This window comes from Syngnathoides biaculeatus, chromosome 17, assembly GCF_019802595.1.
Source record: "Syngnathoides biaculeatus isolate LvHL_M chromosome 17, ASM1980259v1, whole genome shotgun sequence".
NCBI classification, from domain to species: domain Eukaryota; kingdom Metazoa; phylum Chordata; class Actinopteri; order Syngnathiformes; family Syngnathidae; genus Syngnathoides; species Syngnathoides biaculeatus.
Window position 1 is genome coordinate 20,875,315 of NC_084656.1, and position 22,750 is coordinate 20,898,064.

The 22,750-nt window shown below is 46.0% G+C and overlaps 1 protein-coding gene across 3 annotated transcripts in view; it reads right to left on the reverse strand.

Annotated features, from left to right (window-relative positions):
- Positions 1-6,762: 6,762 nt before the first annotated feature.
- LOC133490989 (tenascin-like) overlaps positions 6,763-22,750 on the reverse strand; it is a 43,917-nt gene continuing 27,929 nt past the window's right edge. For 2 of the 3 annotated variants that reach the window (XM_061801792.1, XM_061801791.1), the window contains exons 9-22: positions 22,239-22,424; positions 21,952-22,041; positions 21,618-21,881; positions 11,013-11,135; positions 10,625-10,768; positions 10,430-10,549; positions 10,214-10,351; positions 9,997-10,127; positions 9,706-9,838; positions 9,395-9,546; positions 9,131-9,227; positions 8,883-9,044; positions 8,197-8,360; positions 6,763-7,122 (exon numbers count right to left, since the gene is read on the reverse strand). In XM_061801792.1, coding sequence (XP_061657776.1) covers positions 7,012-7,122; positions 8,197-8,360; positions 8,883-9,044; positions 9,131-9,227; positions 9,395-9,546; positions 9,706-9,838; positions 9,997-10,127; positions 10,214-10,351; positions 10,430-10,549; positions 10,625-10,768; positions 11,013-11,135; positions 21,618-21,881; positions 21,952-22,041; positions 22,239-22,424 — 2,015 coding nt within the window. In that variant the 3' untranslated portion in view covers positions 6,763-7,011. Of the gene's footprint in view, positions 7,123-8,196; positions 8,361-8,882; positions 9,045-9,130; positions 9,228-9,394; positions 9,547-9,705; positions 9,839-9,996; positions 10,128-10,213; positions 10,352-10,429; positions 10,550-10,624; positions 10,769-11,012; positions 11,136-11,996; positions 12,270-19,865; positions 20,142-21,617; positions 21,882-21,951; positions 22,042-22,238; positions 22,425-22,750 lie in introns of all 3 variants that reach the window. The other variant, XM_061801793.1, reaches the window with a different exon arrangement.

The window sequence follows — 22,750 nt, forward strand, 5'->3', positions numbered from 1 at the left end:
CCCCCATAAAAATCTAATGAAAAAAAGTACCGGTACTTCTAAACTTTAATATAGTTGAATGAGATTTTAAAAAATTTGTTTGTGCGTCCTGCTAATTCAATTGGCATTGTGCTGCTCATTGTAGCTTGTGCACCTTGGCCATAGAGCTCGTGGACCTACGTCATCAAATCACGTGACTTTTGTTTACGTCGCCATATTGGCGGTCAAGCTAAGCGTTGCTCGACGCTAAGTCGGTTGGAGACGACACGGAAATCCGTCTTGTAGCACGACGCCCAGTCTTGTCCGATACCGTCAGACATTTAGAAAGTGAAAATAAACGACAGTACTTGGATAAATTAGATAAACTCGGCATAGAGGACCCGTATTGAACGCCGAAGTCGATGTTTTTGCCGATAAGAAATTGGACTGTTAATTTCCGTTCGCTTGTCTCGGACCACTGGATCTACACGTGGATCTGGTGAGTAAGTCGTCGAGATTTACACGGAATTTGAAAGCGTATAAAAGTCTGGACGCGTATGAATACTTTGTTGCTAGATCTGTTCTCACCAGGAATAAATCCCACATAGTGACGGTTTTGATGGCCCGTAAACGCGGAAGTGTGTCCGGCGACACATTAACCTTTGCGGGAATCCATCGATTTTTTTTTCAGCTAGTATTCAATACAAATACCTATATTAAGATAAATGACCCCTGCTTTTACACAATCTCGCATTCGTTAACTATGATTGGACAATAAAAAGACAACTGAGTCTTCTCCGCGGAACGTACACGGAAGCGATTGTGGCCAAACTTTTACCTCCGTAAACCTCAGCGACAGATTTTTTTTTTTTTTGTTTAACACGCATTGTTCTCAAATGAGCCAATTTGGCATTAGAAATACTTTTTGGTAATTCGAGATTGAGGAGAATAATTCCTACCTGAAGTGAAGCGATCGCTACACAGTCCTGTGTGTATTTTGGTCTGGCACCATCCCGTCACGTTTTAATTAGCGAAATCCATCGATCTTTTCTGGTCTTTCCAGCCGGTGTTCCATAGAATGATCTCTTCCGCTGTGACAACCAACAGCACAACTGGTCTCGGGGTGCTGTGAATATTCTCCTCCGCTCTTTTTGACCTCCAATATGGCGTCGTGAAAACGGCGACGTCACGTGCACGAGCTCTACACTGCAACATCAATGAAAGTTTTGTTAGCCCCCGTCGATGTGACTCGCCATTGTGTGTTAGCTTTGGCTTAGCGGACATTCACAAAGCAAACAGTTGTTCATCGCAAGTCACATTTTTGCTACCCCCCTCCCTCATAAAAAAACTACTTCTTTCTCAAAACACTTAAATAATATCACTCATATGTAAGTCAAGCTACTGTACATGAAATTTACATGATTTACTTTTGTAAATATTTTGTAAGTGCCTTTTCCCCAGCAAAAACCCCAGTTAGCATAGTTGTTAGCATTTAGCTTCAACACAACAAAATACAGCGACAGGCGCTAACGGTGCTAGCTGCTAATGCCTTTCAATTGGCAAAAAGACGCTTTGTCGGTCGTGTTTTTTTTTTTTTTGTGAGTTCATTGGGCACAACTGGAGGCCGCCACATGTGTCGGTGAGCGGTTAGAGGGGAGCAAACAAAAAGAAATTGGGGGGGGGGGGGGTAAGGCAGGGAGTTCAGACGGCTTATCAGCGAGCGTCCAGATAGCCCGAGGGAGCAGCCGTTTCAGGTCTTGCTTAATGATTCACAGAAATACCCGGCAGCCTCTTGCAGGGGGAGAAAAAAAAAAAAAAACCACCAAACCACGGCCAGAAATAGCAAAGCGCAAAGTTCGCTCGGTGATCGGCGCAAAGTTCCAGGCGTCAATTGATTGATTATTCTTTGTACTCTAGCATTCTTTTTTTTTTTTTTTTTTACATGTCCGGTTAAAGTTGAAAAATGTTTTTTTTCTTGGTAAAATAGAAAAACGTGGAACCGGTTATGTTTCCCACATTTAGCAGTTAAGCTGGATATAATCATTTCGTGTTAAATCAAAATTATGAGCAAAATATAACTTCAAGGCGGTGGCACGTTGGGGACTGGTTGGCAAATCTGCCTCGCAGTTCTGACGACCGGGGTTAGAATCCCGGCTGGCCCCGCCTGTGCAGAGTTTTCACGTCCTCCCCGTGCCAGCGTGTGTTTTCTCCGGGGACCCCGGTTTCCTCCCATCCATCCATCCATCCATCCATTTTCTTTTGCCGCTTATCCTCACCAGGGTCACGGTGAGTGCTGGAACCTATTCCAGCTGTCAAGGGGCAGGTACACCCTGAACTGGTCGCCGCCCAATCGCAGGGCACATCGAGACAAACAGCCACACTCACAATCACACCTAGGGGCAATTTCGAGTGTCAAATTAATGTTGCATGTATGTGGGATGTGAGAGGAAACCGGAGTGCCCGGAGAAAACCCACGCAGGCACGGCGGAGAACGTGCAAACACCACTCAGGCGGGGGCGGGATCGAACCCGGGTCCTCAGAACTGTGAGGCCAAGGCTTTACCAGTTGATCCACTGTGCCAAAACGTGCATGGAAGATTAACTGAAGACTCGAAATCGTCCAGAGGTGTGAAAGTGAGTGCAAATGGTTGGTCGCGTTTATGTGCCCTGTGACTGGCCGGCGACCAGTCCAGGGTGTAAGCTGCCTCTCGCCCAGAAACACCTGAGTAACACGTGTGCAACCCAAGTGGGGATAAGCAGCTCAGAAAACAAAACTAATGGATCGCTAAGTTTAAAGTGCGTCTAATAGTTGTACTTTTGGGGGTATTTTTTTTTTCTTCTCTGATGTCAACATTTTTGCCTGATGTTTTGCTACATTTTTTTCCCCCAACGTGTGTATTTCCAACTCGTCAATCTACTTTATTATCCTTGGAGGCATTACAGTGAAAATCCGGTCTAGGTAATCGTGATCATTTTGCCGCTACGATTGAGATGTGAAATTTTCAAAGCAGAAGTTCTGTCTGCGCTCCGCAGTCGACTCGAACGGTTGCGCAATCGGGCCGGTCGATAACGGGGGGTCATTATGCGCCGAGTCAGGTGAAACGAGCAGATAAGAGAGGTCGCCGCGGATGGCGGCGCGTCAAGTCAATGGCTGTGCAAAGTGGAGGAAAGATTTTTTTTTTTTGCTAAAACGGAGCAAAATACCACGTAAAGCTGAAAGCTTGAGCTGATGATGTCATCGCTCAGTCGCTCGCTAATCGGCAATCGCAAGTTGCAGTGCTGCAATACCTGTACAAATGTGAAAGAATAATATAATCATATAATTCAATTTTTTTTATGTAATACTTGTGTATTTCTCCTAGTATTCTTTGGATTGTCACGTAGTATTTGTGTATTTTTTTTAATTTTTCTTTGGGGGGGTTGTGATTTTTTTGGGGGGTTTATTTGTGATTTGTTCCAATATTAAATAAAGTTTTTAGTATATTTTTGTTTTCCAAAAGTTTTTGTAATTCAATTTGAGTATTTTTTTAAATTGTTTTTGTAAGTTTGTATTTTTTGCCCCAATATTTTTGTAAATATTCTGTAAGTGCCTTTTTCTCCAGCAAAAAAACCAGTTAGCATAGTTGTTAGCATTTAGCTTCAACACAACAAAATACAACAACAGGCGCTAACGGTGCCAGCTGCTAAAAGCCTTTCAATGGGAAAGTGCATATTTCCGCCCAATATTTTTTTTTAAATAAAAATATATATAATGAGTGCCTTTTTCCCAGCAAACCTTCCAGTTAGCATTGTTATTAGCATTTGGCTTCAACAACAACAAAATACAGCAACAGATGCTAACGGTGCTAGCATCTAACGCCTTTCAATGGGCAAATAAATTTTTTCCCCAAATATTTTTGTAAATATTTTGTAAGTGCTTTTCCCCCAGCAAACCTCAAGTTAGCATAGTTGATCCCCTTTAGTGTCAACATAAAAACAGCAACAGGTGCTAACGGTGCTAGCAGCTAAAGCCTTTCAATGGGAAAATTTATTTTTTCCCCAAATATTTTGTAAGTAGCACAGTTGTTAGCATTTAGCTTCAACACAAAAAAACACAGCAATAGGCGCTAACGGTGCTAGCGTCTAAAACCTTTCAATGGGTAAATGTAAGATTGACCACAGTGCTTATGAATTTTTTTTTTTTTAAAGTCCGGATTGTGTGAATAATATCTGATCAAGTTAATCTACTATAAATTTAGCATTTCCGACTCCACTGGGTGGATTTTCGTGCGACTCTAAAGCAGCTCCTCCGTCTTCCACTGGGCATTCGTTGTCGGCGTAATCCCGTTTTATCCCGTCCGAACCCAAAATAGAGCCAACGAAGCTGCAAACGAGGCCCTAATCCGCTAACAGTGCGCCGACCGAGTCAAGAGTTCCCCCCAGGTTGGGCCGGGCCGAGCCGGGGCCGAGGCCGCTCGTTGGTGCCGCTGATCGGGATTGTGGCTAAAGTTCAACATGTAGCGTTATGACGTCAAGCCGTGAGAAAGTTAATATTCTTCAAATCTGAACATACAGTAGAGATGCAGTACGGCTGGACCGGATCTTATCCACTGAAATGATAAAGTGCACACTATCAGTCCACCAGAGTCCAAAAGTCTGAACAAGTGTACAAATTGTCCATCGGCGCAAACGTGAGTGACGTTGCTCATTTGGCGTCCAGTCCAGGGTGTCGATCACCTTTTCGCGCAGTGCAGCATTAGCACTGTGGTCGACCCCGAGACGACTCAACGTACGTGCTGCTGTTTTGGTCGGCAAAGGGGGGGCCGGGCTGACCTTTGGCGAAGCCGACCGGATGAGCGGCGCGCGTATAGCTTGCGGCTTATCAGCGGCTTTGCGCGCAGATGGCGGCGCGATGAGGTAAAGAAATTGGGGTCGCGATCCCTTGACCCGCCGCGTACGTGAGGGCCGACATGCGCCAAACGTGTACACGCAATCCTCTTTAGGTACAACTCCATATACAAGCTGATGAAGAATACATGCGTTAAAAAATATAATAAAAATTAAAAAACTCGGGCAGTGCGATACGGTCTCCGAATTAAATCTTGATGATTCACTTTTCCTTTTAAAAGAAAATGGAAGTGACAATGAGATATCTTCTAAGATGGATGCCACAGTTTCCACAAGAGCTCGGTGTCATTTTTTAAATTTTCGCCATCGCTCGCGACTTACGGTAGCTGACAGCTAGCGGTCGCGACGTGGAAGTGCCGGTGATGACCCGCTGGCATATGTTCCGGTCAAACGGAAGCATTAGCAGGCCCGAGGACGACGTTAGGCATCCGTTTTTCACACGGTCAGCAGACACACCCCCAGGGCACGGACCGTTTTTGTGATTTTGAGGCCAAATTTTGTCAATAATTCACGTTTCCCAAAGTTCGAAAGAATTCTACTCTCTGGCGTCAACATCTAGGAGACTTAATGTTCATTTTACAGGGACTAGAAAGTGGCAGTTATTCAAATGTTTATACTATGACATCAATGCCCATTTCCATTAGCCCGTCTATGGCGCTTCACATCAGATGTTAACATTAAGCTAGCGCACATTGGCACTTCAACAGTGAGCGACAAATCGCTTTACGCAAGGGCAATTCTGCATCTGATTTACGCTAGCATACTTTAAGAAGTTTGTTTTCATACATTTAAATGTGTTTCAAAGCTTCCAAGAAGAATAAAACTATATGATCAGTCTCACTCGCTAATGTTTACCGATCATGTTCAGACCTAGCTACCCCCCCAGGTGCTAAACCAGGAGTGTCAAAGTCGTTTTTTGTCACGGGCCCCATCGTAGTTCCGGTTTCCCCTCAGAGAGCCGTTATGACTCTGAAACTGTACAAATCTTCATCATACTTACACGTGAAATTTAAGAACTAGTTTTGGAATCAGAAACCAAGGGTGATGAGTTTTTTTTTCCAACTATTGTTGATGTCTGTTGACACAAAAATGCTTGATATATTTATCAACGTCATCATTTAGGATTTTGACTATTTGGAATTTTGGTACAGATTGGGACAAAAATCAAAAGTTGATACACGATTTGCCTTCGTGGGCCACATAAAAATCACCCAGTGGGCCAGATGTCACCCTGGAGCCTTCAGTTTGACACCCGTACACTAAACTGCAGTTCACTATATTGCATAATAGTGTACGCGCGACGTGCCCTGCAGGAGAGTCCCGATGATTGATGTGCGCGAGCAGTACCGTCAAATTCAAATATAGCCGCCAGCTCTCGGCACGACGATTCCTAGAAAGAATAGAACACACACGCACGCGCCCGCGTGCATATAAAATATGTTGTTGAATGCCGCGTGGCGTGTTTGAGCGCGATTGCCAAACGTTACCTCATTTACTCCGTTTGTATCTTAACGCAGCGACACCGCCGTGTTTGTCTACGAGGGTCCAGCGACGGGTCCCCCACAGTGAAATTGTCAACAAAAGGTTCCATCAGTGCACAGAAAGTGGACACAAAAGGTTCCACGAAGTCCATAACACGGGCCCACATAAGGGTCCTAAAGTCGTCAGGTGCGACAAAGGGTCTGTAATGGGCCCACTGACTGTCTCCAAAGTTTCCACTGAATTCTCCCAAAAAAACGCAAAGGAAAGCTTCAAATATCATTTTGGTGACTTATCTTTTGTATCTTTTAATGTGCAAACTATTATTTGTGTGGTAAACAGACCTCGTGAACGAGCCCTGCCTGAAACTGGTCGACACCGCCACCTGCTGGCCGACGGTGGAAACGACAGACATGTCTTGGACGTTTCAAATCAAACCAACATTTTAATTTTTAATCTGAAATTTTACAACTCCTACCACATAAAAGGCTGTAATGAGGACGTATGCCGAGTTCATATTCATATTTCAACATCTATAACGTTGTGGATGATGTGCCTTTGACCAAATGGACCACGTAGTCGTAACGGTTCTCCCTGCGGGACTGGGCCCACCCGAATTTTTTGTTTTTGTTTTTTTTCCTGTTGTTGTGGTGAATATCTGGAGGGAAGGAAGTTTTCACGCAGGACTCTACGATCTTTTCTTCCTGCTCTCCGGATTCCCAAAGTCGACCGGTCGGAGTTTCATCTCGGCAAACTCGATGGAGGTCTCGTGGCCCTTCCAGTGGAACCAGTTGACGCCCTGTGGACCACCAAGTACAAATATTTGGTGACTGTACTTTGGAGGTACTTGTCATTGTCGCATGTTCTATTTGGATGTGTTGCTGATCCTTGCATTTTAAGGAATCATTTGCTACGATTACAACGACATTTACGTTAATTTGCGATAGCCCTTCTATGGTGTTTTGCATTGAGTGTTAGCATTAGGGTTTTCTGTACACAAAATCACGTCTTTTCAGTACTGTATACTATTTGTAATTCTCCTTTGTCTGGACAGATTTTAAGTTCCAAGAAATACAGCATCCAACCTTTAAGATTTTGTGTTTGGGAGCACTTCATCATGAATAACTCAAGCTAGCAATGTAGCACCCTCCGTGTGTCGTGGTGCACGGTAAGGTTGGGGATCTGGGGGAGTTTCTTTGGTCAGGGAGGTGGGGTCGGGGGCGGTTGGCGAGTAAAGCGAGGCTACATTCAAATTTTGGTAGCGTCATGTATAAAAAAAATGAAGGGGATTGGGATGGAGCCCTGCTGCAATGTGAAAAACTGCAAAGAACTGACAGATCTTCTAGCTAGCAGCAAAGCACTACTTCTGTCTAAGGTGTTGACAAATGACTACTTTTGTCTAAATGAAGCTCCTCAAATCACGTCAACAATTAAGCTAGCAAAAAAGCACCCTCGGTGTGTTGTGGTGCACGGTAACGGGAAGCTGGGGGAGTTTCTTTGGTCAGAAAGATGGGGATGGTGGGTGAGGGATTTTGGTGAGTAAAGCAAGGCTACATTAAAATTTTGGTAGTGGTTTGAATGTCAAGAGTAAAAAATGAAGGGAATTGGGATGGATCCCTGCTGCGATGTGAAAAACTGCAAAGAACTGACAGTCTTCTAGCTAGTAGCAAAGTACTACTTCTGTCTAAGATGTTGACAAATGACTACTTTTGTCTAAATGAAGCTCCTCAAATCACATCAACATAGTTCCTATGCTTTTTTTTCATCAGATAGGGTTTTGGGGCCATCTTTCCGCATCTGACAGCATTTAAAAAAAAAAAAAAATCAAACTGAGGATATATTAGGCTACTTGGAATGAACGATTGGACGTTACCTTACTGTGACTCTTGTCTCCGTATTTTCCCATCAAGTTGACGCGGTGGCAGTTTTTGTACCAGAAGGCCCCCTTGTAGGACAAAGCGCAGTTGGTGACGGCGATGTCGTTGTCGTTGTCGAAGGTGGAGAAGGGACGGCCCTGGTGGTATGTCATGGAGTCGCCTGGCGCCCGTGCAGGGACACATTGAAATACACTTGTGAGCTTCTTAGAGCAACGCCACATTTTTACAGCTGCACATTCACTTTTTCCACATTTTTTAAATGTTAAGTCTTTTCCCCAAATACATATCCCCCCCCATAAACTGTCAAGAAAGGGTCCACCACGTGACAATGAAAGGTACACAAACAGTCCAACAAAGTTTACACACTGTCTGCAAAGTTCTAACAAAATGATCCAATTAGCTGGCTTCCATCTGGAATCTTCCGCTCCATCGCTTTCATTCCAGCTTTGCTTGCTTCTGGACTCTTCTACTCACTTCCTTCCGTAAGGTCGGTTCTCCCATCTGACGGGATCTGTTGGGTCGTTTCCCTTGGGTAGCTGCATCCATTTGGAAGATTCCTTCCGGTGGCTTTCATCAGCGAGCTTTTACGCATCAGCTGTCTTTCGCTTGATACCATTCATTGGACCAATTCTCATTCCAGATTTACCTCTGGGTTCAGTACCTCCTCGAACACAAAACCTACCTGCGGTCCCGCTGTAAGCCCCGATGTAAATCTTATAGCGCGTTCTGGGCTCTGCGATGGAGAACTTGTCGTACTGAGCGTAGGCGGACTCGCCGCTGTCTTTCAGGTCCACGCGGAGCACGTACTGGCCGGCGGACGTGATCTTGTGAAGGTTGCCGAGACCTGCGACAGAAAATCTGACTGAACATCAATGGGGGAAGGGGAAGGCAAAAAAATCACTCAGTAGGTCCGAGGTAGGAGAAACGTACCCAGCCAGAACTCATCGTTCAGGTTCCCGAAACCAGCAGTGTAGTTCTTCCAGTTCCTGAAGAACTCTAACTTTCCGTTTTGTCGTCTTAAGAAGACCTGAGGAGGACACACCATCGTAAGAAATGTTGTAAAGTGGAAGTATTATCTGTATCTAAGGAAAAACTAAAATATGAAATCTACTTAAGAAGTGTCCTACATGATTTGCATTACGTCATAACTCCCCATGCCCGCCCCCTGCTGGTGGGATTCTGGCACGTGCTCACCATCCATCCTCCGCCGTCCGTGTCCATGTCACAGTAGACCTGGATGAGCTGGCCCTCCACGCCGCCCACGTAGACGGGGTACACGCCCGACGTGCGCTCACCATTCAGGAAGATCTGACCACAGTCTTTTGGGTACTTGTGGACTTGGCCCACTGAAAGCAAGCAAAAAGAACCCTTAGATCAGATTTAATAAGGCCCATGGAGATCATCTCGGAAACGGTTTCAAGCAGTTTTTCCCACAGGGGAGTTCACGTCCCTGAAAGGACTCTGGGGACCATGACTGTGAAGACCTGATTGATGCGGGTCCTTGCCTGTACTAAAGACGGTGGTCACGTGGCGACTTCTCTCAGCTCCGGTGACTGCTTGCAGTCGGACCGTGTACTCTGTGGACCCGGCAAGCTGGGCCATGTTGTACGACGTGGCGGTCGGACTCAGCATGACCTCCTGCAATATAATTTGTGATAAATTCCTTTTTAAAAAGTGCATACTTACATCGGGAGATAAGAATTCTGTCAGATTATGAAGGGGTCCTTGGAGACCAATTCTCCCCCTCCCATGGTCCCTGGATGCCAAATATTTTGAGAACCTCTGCTGTAATCTACCCGGGTCATGCCATCCGCCGCCGAGAAGGTCAGGGAGTAACCGCTGATGGCGGCCTGCGGGGGTCTCCACGTCAGGGTGGCACTGTCCGTTCCAATGTTGACGGCCACCAGATCTCGAGGGCAGTCCACTTCTGGAAACCCAGCGTCAAATCTGGGTGAGCAACGTTGTAAAAAAGTTACAATTCAAGGAGATGATCTGATCTATACTCGGGCCTACTGGTGGTAAATTCTGTCAAGATAGAAGCGCTCATCTGCGCCTCTCTGCTGGCAAAGAGCTCCACGGTGTAGAGAGTTCCAGGAAGCAACGAGCCAATCTCCAATTCGGTTCCCGAAACACGCTCCACGGTCGGGGACACTGGGACACATCCAGCAGTCCTATCACATCAAAACTACAGTATGTGGACACCATTTCAAGTCAAGTAACAAAACAAACCTGACTCGGATCGATAAGTTAACACGTATCCGTCTACCGCGGCCACGGACGGTTTCCATCGCAACAGAGCGGAGGTGTCCGTGATGTTAATCGTGGTCAGGTCCTGAGGACTGTCCAAAGCTGCGGGGGGAAATAGACATGAACGGATGTCATTGAAAAGCGAGCTGAGTTGCTGCTCTAGGTCAGAGGACTCACCAGTGGTCACGACGTCACCGCTGGGGTCACTCTCCTCAAGACCCTTCACGGCACTCACACTCACTTGGTACATCCTGCCAGGACTCATGTTTGGCAGCAAAGCTTGCAGCACGTTGCCATCCACAGTTACGGTCATCTGGCTTCCTGTGAACAAGAAATTATTTTCTTTGAACAAACACGGAGGAATTCACTCACACGTGTCTCAAGTCTTAACTTTCAGGCCTCAATCAAGTCCATGAAGTCCTCCAACCTTTCGATTTTCGGGTATGTCATCAAAACAGTGACTTGAGTCAACTCGAGTCAAAGTCACAATAACTCGAGTCCCCATCTCTGCCTTGGGGACTCAGGACTAAAGACTCATGCTCTGGTCACCAAAGTTAAGCCTTACCTCCCTCAAATGGCATGTAGGTGATGTGATAGTTGTCTACTGCAGACTGAGGCATAGACCAGTGGACCACGGCTGACGAGTCTGTCACGTCAGAGAAACGAAGGCCCTTCGGAGTTCTCAGACCTGGTGGAGAGAAAGAAGGTTCTTGGGTTTCAGGTGAACGAGGAAATGATCAAGGACTGAGCTGGTTCAACATCGACAAGTCTGCACCAGACTGACCAAGATTATTCAATGGTGACTGGTTTCAGGGGTTACAATAAAACCTGCGAATCCAATTCTGAGGTTAATAGAGAACCGCAGGAACACATTCTAAAAGATCCATAATGTTAGTGTTCAAGCAGTGGATGCAGTTCTGAGTTGTCCTAGAATAAACAGACCACTGGATTGAGCCCTGAAAAGTTAGTATAGAACCAGGAGATCCAGTTTTGAGGGGTTCCACATGTTAGTATTAAACCATCAGATCTAATTCTGAGACATTTGTATAGAACCAAAGGTTCCAGTTCTTTATGATTCTAAAGGTTAGTTTGGAAGCAGTGGGACCCATTTTGAAGAGTTCCAGAAGTTAGTACAAAACCACTGTAGCATTCTGAAAGGTCCCATAAATTGGTAGAAGGCCCGTGGAATGAGTTCTGAGGTGTTAGCATAGAATGATGGCATCTAAGTTCTGTGAGGTTGCAGAGGTTAACCTACAATCAGACACAGTTCTAAGGGTTAACTGAGGATTATTACAGAACAAGCAGATCCAATTCAGACGGGTTCAAGAGGTGAGTCTGAATGACCGGATCCAGTTCTGAGAGGTTCCAGAGGATACAGATCCAGGTTTAACAGTTTAGTACACAAGCAGAAGATCCAGTTCTGGAGTACTCCAGAGGTTAGTGTAGCATTCGTGGATCCAGTTCTGAAAGGGTCAAGGGGTTAGTCTGAACCAGTTGCCCCAGTTTTGAAAGATTCAAGATTACTATGAAATTAGTGAAGCTCGAGTACCTGTCTGAGCAACACCAAAGATCGGTTGGGAGCGCTGCTCCAACGAAAGACCATAAAGTTCAATTTCATACTCAGTGCCCGCCATGAGTCCCGTGATTAGCCTGGTTCGCTCGTCGCCGTGAACACTGTGCTCCTGAGGACGGGATAGCCTTTTGCTGTCCCGCAGTTTGATGACAAATCTGTCAAAGAGGTCTTCGTCCGCCGTCCACGACACGCGGAAACTGTCGGCCGTGATATCAGAGACAAAGAGATGCTCCACCTCCGGTTCTGCCTCTGGGTGGGCCAGACACAAAGGAAAGGTCGTTTTCTTTCGTCGTCCAAGATTTCAGAGAGAAGAATTCGAAGGCATTTCCATTTCGGAGTGGAGAGCTCCGATCGGGATGCAAGCGCAAGTCGGTCCGAGCAAAACGAAACGAGGTGAAGATTTAAAAAAAAGGGCTTTGCAAAGACTCTCAATCAAGTCAGTTTCAGGCAGGAGCAAACCAGCTCGGAGGAACCGAGTCGCCATGCGTCCTCCGCGTTTCCAGCGCATTCAAAGGCAAAGAAACAAAATCGGAGGGGGGAATCGACAGACGTGTCATGCCAAGTGTTTTCCTTCCTTATAGTTTTGCGCTTGGGGTCGATTCTGCCCACATTGTGTCGTATTTTTATTTTTGAACCATTTTACCTAAAATGCGTTTTGTTCAACGCTTGAATTTATTTTTTAAACATTTTTTAAACTAATTTTTGGACAAGAGTACAATTTCATGTAATATTCTTTAGACCTGAAATGGGAGTTTAATGGGTTATTGCATTCAAATAAAGCAAGTGAATAATTTAGATTTTAAGAAGAGGATTTGACTCTACTGGCTGTAGAAAGATTGTACTATTAATAATATAAAAGTGGCTTGTCCAAAGTATGAAAAGTATGTACTTTGTGAGGTTGCTTCAAAACTTGTGCGTTGGTACAAACTGGAAATAAAAGGGTTAAAAAGTATTTTTACACTTATGACAAGAAATAATTTCAGTTCAACACTTGAAAAAGCAAAACGAAACCCCCAAAAAGATGTAAAAATTACAGACTGTGTCAAAAGAACGAGCTGAAAAGGATTAGTAGACGGGAATAAAGCCCTGAAAACTTGAAAGTACGTGTAGCCATCATTCGGAGCACAGAGACGCCTCAAATAGAAACACGAGTGTCCCTTTCAAACCATCGGAAGGAAAACACACTGTCAAATATGAACGTAAACCAACAGGCTGGCTCACATTTTATTTGGGGAGGAAGAAACAGACGGAAGTGCCGCCGCAACGCTCGTTCCTGCGGCTGCGCGTCAAGACCGCGTCATCGGCGCTTGAAAGGAAAATGTGAAGAGGGAAAGGATTCTGGAAACCATTCACTGGCATAAATCACGTCAGGCGGCGATATTGTGCTGAAACATGGCAGAGATGAGTTACTGGCGTCTTCCGTTTCTTGAAATCGTCGCCAAGTCGTGCGTGAGGTTGAAATTCGATCGACGACGTGCACACTGCAGTGGTACCTTGACTTACGGCTTTCATTTGTTCCGTGAAATGAATTAAAATGAAATATATCTGAAGCAGCGGAAAAGGGCTGAGAGTGCATCGGCGACTCTGGTTCTGGCTCTCCTCTCGGAACTGGAAAAACTCATTAGCCTGGGCGGTCCTAAATCAAGGTACCACTGTAGTCGCAAGCAGGGCAAGGGGGCCCATTCCCAGAGCGCTGGTACCTGTGACGGCCACTGCGGTGAGGGGCCGAGAGAGGAGCCCCGCCTTTGACACGCCCATCAGCCTGACCTCATAGCCTATACCGGTGATGAGCCCCCACACGTCCAGGTGGCTCTGGTTTCCGGGCACCGTGAACTCCTGAGGCTCCAGAAGCCAGCCCGAGTCGGTCACCACCACGTTAAAGTGGCTGAAAGCGCCCGCGGAGGGCGCCGATTCGTCCCGCGGCTGCCGCTGCTTCACCCCCCATGACACTCGGAAGCCGAAGGGGGTGACGTTGGAAATGGTCAGGTTTTCCACTTTGGGCAAAGGTGCTGGAGGAAGGGGGTAGTCGGTTTTGTGTTGCTGCGTGCAAGGCTTGTAAAGACAAATCGGTAAATTGTTTCTAAATTTTCCTCGACACTGTACTATGTTCCTTTTTGGACTAGGTTTTGCAGCATCTTAGAGCATTTGTGGGGTGGGGGGTGGGGTAGAAACATAAAACCGTGAATAGCTGGGGAATTGGTCCAAGTGCAATTATGCAGAGGATTACTGTCTACCCTAAAAGCTACCCGTGTATCTTGGGATTTGTTCACACCGCCACACAAAAGAGATTCTCTGACCAGGCCTCGACAGAATTGTCTTCAATCCGGACGTTGTGATTTTTCAAATCGGAGGTCAGAACCATATTTATGCGAAAACTCTACTTTTTAAGAGCAGCAGTTCTGACGACAACTGCGTGCAAAACAAATTACCGATAGCAGACCCAGCTCTAGTCGCTAGTTTGCCTTACGTTGACTTTGTGGCGCAGCAACAACAAAGTACTTGTGGCTGGATTTTTGTTCCGCCTCTTGGACTTTTGCGGTTGTATTTTCACATCACCAACCAAACTCAATGAAAGTTCAGTTTTTGGCACAACAATCCATGCATGGATTCAACAAATACCATCTGATCTCTTGCAGATGAGAGTGCGAAAACTGCAAAAGACCGTAATTTCCAGCCCACAAATCGCGAATTTACCCCCCCCCCCACACGCTTTCAACCCTGCGGTTTATGCGGTGTTGTGGCTAATTTGTAAATTTTTTCTTACAGCCGCAAGGGGGCACTCGAGTGGAAAAGGTAAGTGAGACTGATGGAATATATGTGCCGAGGAAGTGACTTTTATCGGCCCTGTTAATGCTCGGAATTATGGTACAATAGGAGAACCAAATCAGATGTGCCGGCGGTGTGAACAAAGCCAAAATATCACCTGGCTACTTACTACTACTTACACTACTCACAAAAAGTTTGGGGGTGAAATTTCAAGATGGGCTGAAACTTCAGTGATGACTCAATTTATCTAATAACAGCATAATAACGTGTTGGGATCCACTTCAATATGTTTTCCCAACTCCTCCAATTTCTGATGTAACTTGATTGCGACAGTCTGTAGTAGTCCAAAATCAGTGGCTACTTCCTTCCCATGGGAACATTCCGGTAGGAAGTATGGCGCTGTTGATCGTTTCTTAGGTGCCGTGTCGCTCTTATGATGTCAAAATGTGAACAGAATGATGATGAGTTGTGAATTTTGCCGTTACAGAGCAGTAAATTGTACAAAAAGTAATTAAACAGTAAAGTTTCTAATCACCACGAAAGCCCAATATTCAAAACTTTTCCTGAATAGTGTAATAGTCTTGAGAAAGCCTGTTCTGACTCATTCTCCAGACGTAATCTGGTCTAATTCACGAAAGGTGTCTCAAGGTGTCTGATTGTCGCTCCATGCAGTGAAGAAGGTGCTGAAGACAAGAGTGAGCTTGGCGGGTACCTGTGACAGCGTGGACTAGCGTAGAGGGGGTGCGCCGGCCGTGAGAAAAGCCGTAAACTTCCACGTTATAGCCCGTGGCGTCCATCAGGTTGGCGACGGTAACGTTAGCAGCGTGGCCGGGCAGAGTGAACTCCTGCGGCTCAAACTGTTGCTCGGAGTCACCGACTCGGACAACAAAGCCATCAAAGTGGCCGGACGCGATACTCCAGCTCACACTGAGGTTATGGGGACCGGTCGACTGAGCGGTCACGGGCCCTAACAAGGGGGCGTCCTCTGAATACAAAGAAGAAGATGCCGGTTGAGTGGTGCTGGGTCACGAATCGTCGGGAGGGGGCTACTCGGGGCGTCATACCTGTTGTAGCGACAGCCAAAAGTGGCGGCGTGTTGTGGCCGCCGGCACTGGCGTACAGCTTTATGTCGTAGCGTGTACGGGCTTTAAGGCCGGCCATGACCGTGGAGCGCGCTTGGCCCGGCAGGACCTGACCCATCGCCTGCGAGGGCAAAGCAGACTCTCTGACTTCTACTACAAAGTTATCAAATGCCTTGGCACCCGCCCGCCACGTCAGAGACACTCTGTCTGAGGTAACGTTAGCAACAACTAGCCGGGACAAATCGGGCTCTTCAGCTACAAGGGGGACAGAGAGATATACAGCATGTGTTTGTGAAACTAAAACAACGTCCAAGTCACTCAGGAGACACAAACCAGACCACGGCGGTGTCGTCCCTGCGAAGCAGTCGATAAATAGCTGTGGCACAAATACTTTGTCGCTTTGCCCAGCTCGATTTTTAAGGTATCAAATAGTTGGTCTCAGAGGCGACTGCCCAACCCGTCAAGTGTGAAAATGAATATCTGTTTTCTGTAAGTTAGTGTTTATCCTCACTAGTGTCACGTGTGAGCTGGGTTAGAGACGGAGCACACCCTGGAATGTTCACCATCGAATCACCGAGGACATCCCAACCTTTTACACGTATTCACTGCGCTTGCGAAAGGAGCGACCCTGGACAAGCCAGAATCCAACATGGACCGTCCGCCTGGAAAACGCAGGCTAGGAACATTAGCAAACATTCACATTTGCTCACTAACCCTAACACCTATGGACAATTTAGAGTCTTCATTGAAGCTTCCAGGGATGTTTTGGGAGTGAGTACACACGCAAAAGCATTGGAAGAACACGTAAAAAAGGCCGGAGCTTAGATGCAAACACCAAACCTTAGAACTGCACTGAACTGAAATCAAAGAACAGATCCGTACGCTAACTCGTGAGTGTAATTCGGAAGCTTGGCGATGAAGTGATGCATCGCTGAGTGAAAATAAAACCAAGGATAAGAACAGATGCCTGTGGACGGGCAGCGATGCGAGCAGGGAAACGGGGAGTGACGTTAGCTCGGTCTTGGAAAAATGAAAGTCAGACGAGGTGTCTTATTTTGGCCACTACCGTTGAAAATAAATACTGATTTGAAGACTGGGAAATCCTTCGCAGGGACGACAGCGACAAATCTTTTCCAAAATCTCACAGCCAATTAGTCCAGATGAAGCACAGCGGAAATACCTGTGGTCGCTACAACACTGACAGCGCTCGTTCGGCTTCCCTTGTACGTCCCGTAGAGGTAGGCTACATAGTCTGAGCCGGGCCGCAGCCCCAACACTTGGTGCGCGGTCGCAAGGTGGGACAGGTTATACTCCCTTGGCTCCATCAGCCAATCAGAATCAATAATCTCCAGGACAAAACCGTCCAAGTGGCCCTCAGTGTGGTTCCAGACCAACGAGAAGCTTTCGGATGTCTCGTTGGACACGGAAAGTTGGCCGAGCGACGGCTGACGCGCTGACGGGGAGAAACCATTGTTAGACATTTTGGGCTTGATTGACTCGGATCCCGAAAAGAGGGCGCTAAATTGTGCGTTCACGCTAACGAATGGTGCGTGCTGTTGGCAACGTGTACAAGTGGTAGAGGCCACCGGATCTTGAAGACAGTTTTGCACTTAAGGTAGCTCTGGTGGTTCTCACAATGGAAAATTATGGTGATGGAATTGGAAGTGTTAGTGGAAGACAAACAAACATATGACTGAGTTAGAGAAGATAAATCAATCGTTGCATTCATTTTGGGAAGGCCAGCAACTGCATAAAAGTTCCGTTTTGTTTAACTCACACCAACTGCGTGTTTATTTACTGTACCCGCCCACACTGTAACATGGTGTTTAACACTTGGGACCGCACACCCAGGGCCTCCCCCAAAAAATGCTGGGAAAGCATTGTCATCACCAATTGGCACAGTGTGCGGAAATACGTTTTATCGTAGGTGATAAGACATAACTCTTACTTGTAGCTGGCACTTCGATCATTCACAAACTTCAAATTTCATTCTTGAATAGATGGTATTTCGGGGTAACTTTTGTTTCTTTTCTTATCAGTTTTTCAACAATTTGTAATATTACAGCTTTATTATAAAATGTGTTAAACTACTTTTTGCCCATCAAAATTGTTTGGCTCTGTCTGCCCTTGTAAGATATTTTAAATTTACAAAAAAAAAAAAGAACATTTTCTTCAATCTCGATAAGAATTTACAGCCACACAGCTTTTGTTCTGGTTTCTTATCGTTTCGAACGCCGATGTGGCTGACCGGTTTTAGCGTTATCCAGAACCTGTTTTCACCTGGCTTGATTTTTTTAAAGGATTCTAGTGACTATGGAAAACCCGCATAGCTCCATCCGGAGCCGGTTTTCTACTGGCTGAGAGAAATGCTGCTTGCGTAGCTTTAGCCAAAGCCTGCATTTGTCTCGGTTTTTTAATATTTGTGGAACTCAAGTGACTATCTGGACCATCGTATAGATTTATTCTGCGCTCACGTCGACTTGATTATTTGGACAGCTGTTCTGTGCCACTTTGTGACTGGTCAGTCTACGTTCCGGGAGCTACGGCTTAGCAAAAGTCGAACGAATCAATCATGCTCTTGATTTGTTCACGTGGTCGCGAAATTTTGCTTTAGGAAAGGAGTGTGAAATTCCGCCCTTTTGCTTTTGCGTTCATTACACCGGGGGGGGCGAAAGGTTAAAGCTTCATGCACTTCAACGGAAGGCTGCCACACTTCCTCCACGTGACGTTATCGAAGTTATTGAGATGTTTGCGTGGCGTGCGGTGAGGCAAGCAGCGGGAACAAAAAAATGCAGAAAAGAAGAAAGTAACAACGAGAGTCGACTAACATCAGTCAATGCTGTACACTACTAGCAGCTCGGTGATCATTTACACCAGTTCCACTACTCACAATATTTCATATTTGTATATTTGTCCTGGGGGTAAAATTTCTGAATGGCAGATGAGTTTCTTTCGGCTTGTCCCTTTCGGGGTCGCCACAGCGTGTCATCTCAGATGAACGCACATATGTTTGGCACAATTTTTTACGCCGGATGCCCGTCCTGATTTTGTGAAACATGTACAGTGGCTATAAAACGTCTTCACTCTTGTTCAAAAGCCAGGCTTTTGTAATCAGACTAAGACACAACTGAAATAATGTGGTTGCAGAAGTGTGCACACCCTCTTAAAACCAGGATGTACCCATTTGCAGATTTAACGAGTCACATTCCAAGTCATGTTAAAAGAGAGTACGTACACACTTGCCACAATTTTAAGGACCTCTGATTAAGTCCAAATAAATTTCAGATGTTCTAGCAGGCTTTTCCTGATATCTTTATCCATTTTGACACATTTTTCCATGAGTTTCAGGGTTTCAAAGCAAGGCTGAACATTTGCTGCAAACACATCATGACATCTAATAAAAAGATAACGCAAAGTAAAGACAAAAAAAATGTACTAAAACATGCTTAACTTATTGGGCATTTTCAATGGCATCCGGCTTGACTCCAATTTAACATGACTTTAAATGTCACAGCCCAGTTATGAGGGTGTGAACACTTGTGCAACTACATCATCTCAGTTGTTCGTTTGCTCTTAGCCTTTCAAAAGTACATTAACAAAATTGGGGTAGGCAGGTTGGGCGGGGTCACAAAAATACAGTAGTTTAGATATAATTTCTCAAAATTTTACGTCACAAAAACCTGGCATTTGAACAGGAGTGTGTAGACTTTTTATACAAACAGAAATGAGGTTGCACGGTTGGGTATGCCAGTTGGAGTTACAAAACAAGAAGCAAACAAGGAAAAAAATGCAAAATTCAGCCTTATCCGTGCCAAAAAAATGGTCAAAATCAAGGCAGTAAAGGGGGCATGCTTGGTTTCATAACGTGCACTGATGTTTTTTCTAAGCATAACGGATGCTTATGACATCATTGACTAACGTTAATTCATCTGTTTGTTGCAAAGCCGTTATGGGGACGAGCAATAGCGGGTCAAGGTACTCGGACAGACGCCGGTACCTGTGGTGGCTTCGGCGTACACGGGGTCCAGGAAGACGCCCCGGTAGAGAGGGTACAGGCCCACCATGTAGGTGGTGTTGGGGTTCAGGCCCCAGAGGCCCAGGCTGAGCGCACCGCCCGACACGCTCAGGTTCTGGCTCTGTGCCGGATTGTCCAAGTTTGTTACCTCCACCACAAAGCTGTCAAAGTCGCCGCCCAGGGGGCTCCAAGAGGCCGTGAAGCCCTCCCACGTTACATCAGAGAAGGTGAGGTTAGCCACGGAGGGCCTCGTCGTCTCTGCTGGGTCACACACAACCGATGCTAAAGGTGGCTCAGAGCAGCGGCTAACAAAACCACATACACAAAACAAAATCAAAAGCTGAAATATAGCCAACAAATGAGCATGCATCTTGGAGTTGAGCAATTGACCTTTCGCTAAAGGCAGCTACATTTTATCATTCCTAAAAACGCCCTCGCACTGTTCAGGTCATCAAAATGCTAACATTATGCCAACGGAACCTAGTTATGGCTACCTGTGGTCCTAGCAAAACTATCCAGCTAAAGTAATGAGGCCAGTGAGCTATGTCATCCGGTTTTTAACGTTTGGTTTTTGTTCCTAAAACTAACAGGTTTTAGAGACTGCTGTTGCTTTTTTTGCTAAACACAATGCTTACCCAAAAACTAGTAACTTTTGGAAGACTCACGGGAAGTACTGTCTACATTTAGTTGTAGGGTAATTTTATCAAAAGCCAAAAGAAGACCCTGTAAAGGCTATGTAGGATTTTCGAAAACTCCAAAACCTTTGCCTCAGGCGACTTTGCACATAGATTGGAACAAATTGAGAATTATCGTGGAAACGCAGCAGGTCTGAGCAAAAGGCCAATTGATGAAGAGTGGAAAACACGTTTGTAACCATCTTTAGTTCTTCAAACTCCTAAGCAAAGAAAGAGAAAACCGGTTCAAGAGTCCTAAAGTAGCCTTCCAGTCTGAAAGCAAGAATTTGTCGGAGTAGTACCTGTGCTAGCAAAACCTTTGAGCTCCAAGCAGACCGTGAATTGTATACCAGGGCTGTTACTGCGTCCGGCCTTACCCGACACAATCCCACTTCTTCATGTCACCACTCTCACGTCACAATTATAGAAACCACCAACAACAAATATTAGAATTCAGATTCCCACCAGAGACCTGACATCTCACCACTGGAGTTTTAAAGAGGTGTTTCTCGCGATATGATTTGGTTCTCCTCTCACTTCCCACTACTGAACGCACATGGCCTTACTGGGACGGACGGACAGGTTCTTGTAAGACCCGTTGGGCACCCACCAGGTTGGGCAACAGCTCTTGGAGGTAGCATTTGTGATGCTGTGATGTCCCACATTTCCTGGATAAAGGGATTGTGGCTTTTGAACTTGTGTGCAACTGTGTCGTCAAACGAAATTTCCTGTTTCTGTTCAGTCCGGTTGGTCTCCTAATCTGTGCCATGCGTTTGTGCAGAGGTTACTTGGTCCCTACAATGTAGAGGTCACTGGACTCCTCACGAAACTGGAATACCTAAACAACTTGTTTGCTTCTTGGGATCCTGGCCCAGAGGTGAATAATCAAGAAGAGTGTACAACAAGCCTCGGTTCAACTTCTGGAGATAACAATGACCTGGATGACTGAGGAGCTACAAAGACAAGGTTAGAAAGAACGTCTTTTTTCTCTTCCAACAACACAGACAATCTGTGAGGAAGTGACTAAGTCGGTCCCTCCTGTTCCTGAATCTTCACCCACCTGTGGATGCAGCCAGAGTGACCGGTGAGCTCATCCTGTGGCCTCGCTCTGCAGTCAAAGTTACTGTGTAGCTTGTCGCCGGAGTCAGGACAGGTAAGACAAATGTAGTCTCGGAGGCTGGGATCACAGTCTCCTCGACTTGTCCGTCTCTGGAAACATACACCAACCGGTATCGAGACACCTTGGCGCGCGGCTTCTCCCACCGAATACTGATGGATGTCTCAGTGGACTCTGTTTGCTCCAGATTTCGGGGAGGGTCCAGTTCTGACAAGAGGCCACAAATCATGAATCCTGTTTTCTATTTTTCTTCACGATTATGAGGCGTATCACTCACCGGTCGCTGCGTTTATGGTAGCTGGCAGGCTTTCCCGCTCGTTCTTCACCCCCGTCACACCAATCCCGTACTCTGTCCCCGGCTTCAGCCCTGGACAACCACCACATTGACTAGTACAGAAGTGTCATACTCCAGGACCACAGGACAGATCTGGGCTTATATTAACTGACCCCCCCGCACCCGCCCAAAGAGCAACCGTAACCACGATGTGGCCTACAACGAAAACAAGTTTAACATCCCTGGACTAGTCACTCCTCTTTGAACACAACAACCTAGGGTATGCTTACCCCGAATTGTGGCTATGGTGGTTTCTCCCGGTCCTCGTGGTAACACTTCCTCGCCGTGGGCTGCGCCAGATAACGGGCTGTATTTCACACGATAGCTGTCCACATCGGCCTGACTGTTGCGCCACCTCAGGGTGATGCTGTCTTCTGTTTGCAGTACAGCAATCAGCTCCCTGGGAGCATCCAGTGCTTCACACAGTACAAACACGCTCACGTTAGTCGCATTGAGGTTGGAGTAAATCACGTGTTCTTAAGTCAAGTTCAAATCAAGAATAAGTCAAGAAGCTAACATTTAGGTTTAACTTTCAACCAAGTCGAGTCAATTCATTCCATGCGCTACATGAGTCAAGTAATCTTTCTTTGTCAGATCCTGTATTCCCACATTACCCACTTCCCCCTCAGTTTTTCCTCAGTGGTGGTATGTCCAAGTCATGAATGGTACTTAATTCAAGTTGAATCTTTCATAAGTTTTAGCCAGGCATGTCCCATGTCCTAAAATTGGCGACTTGAGCCAG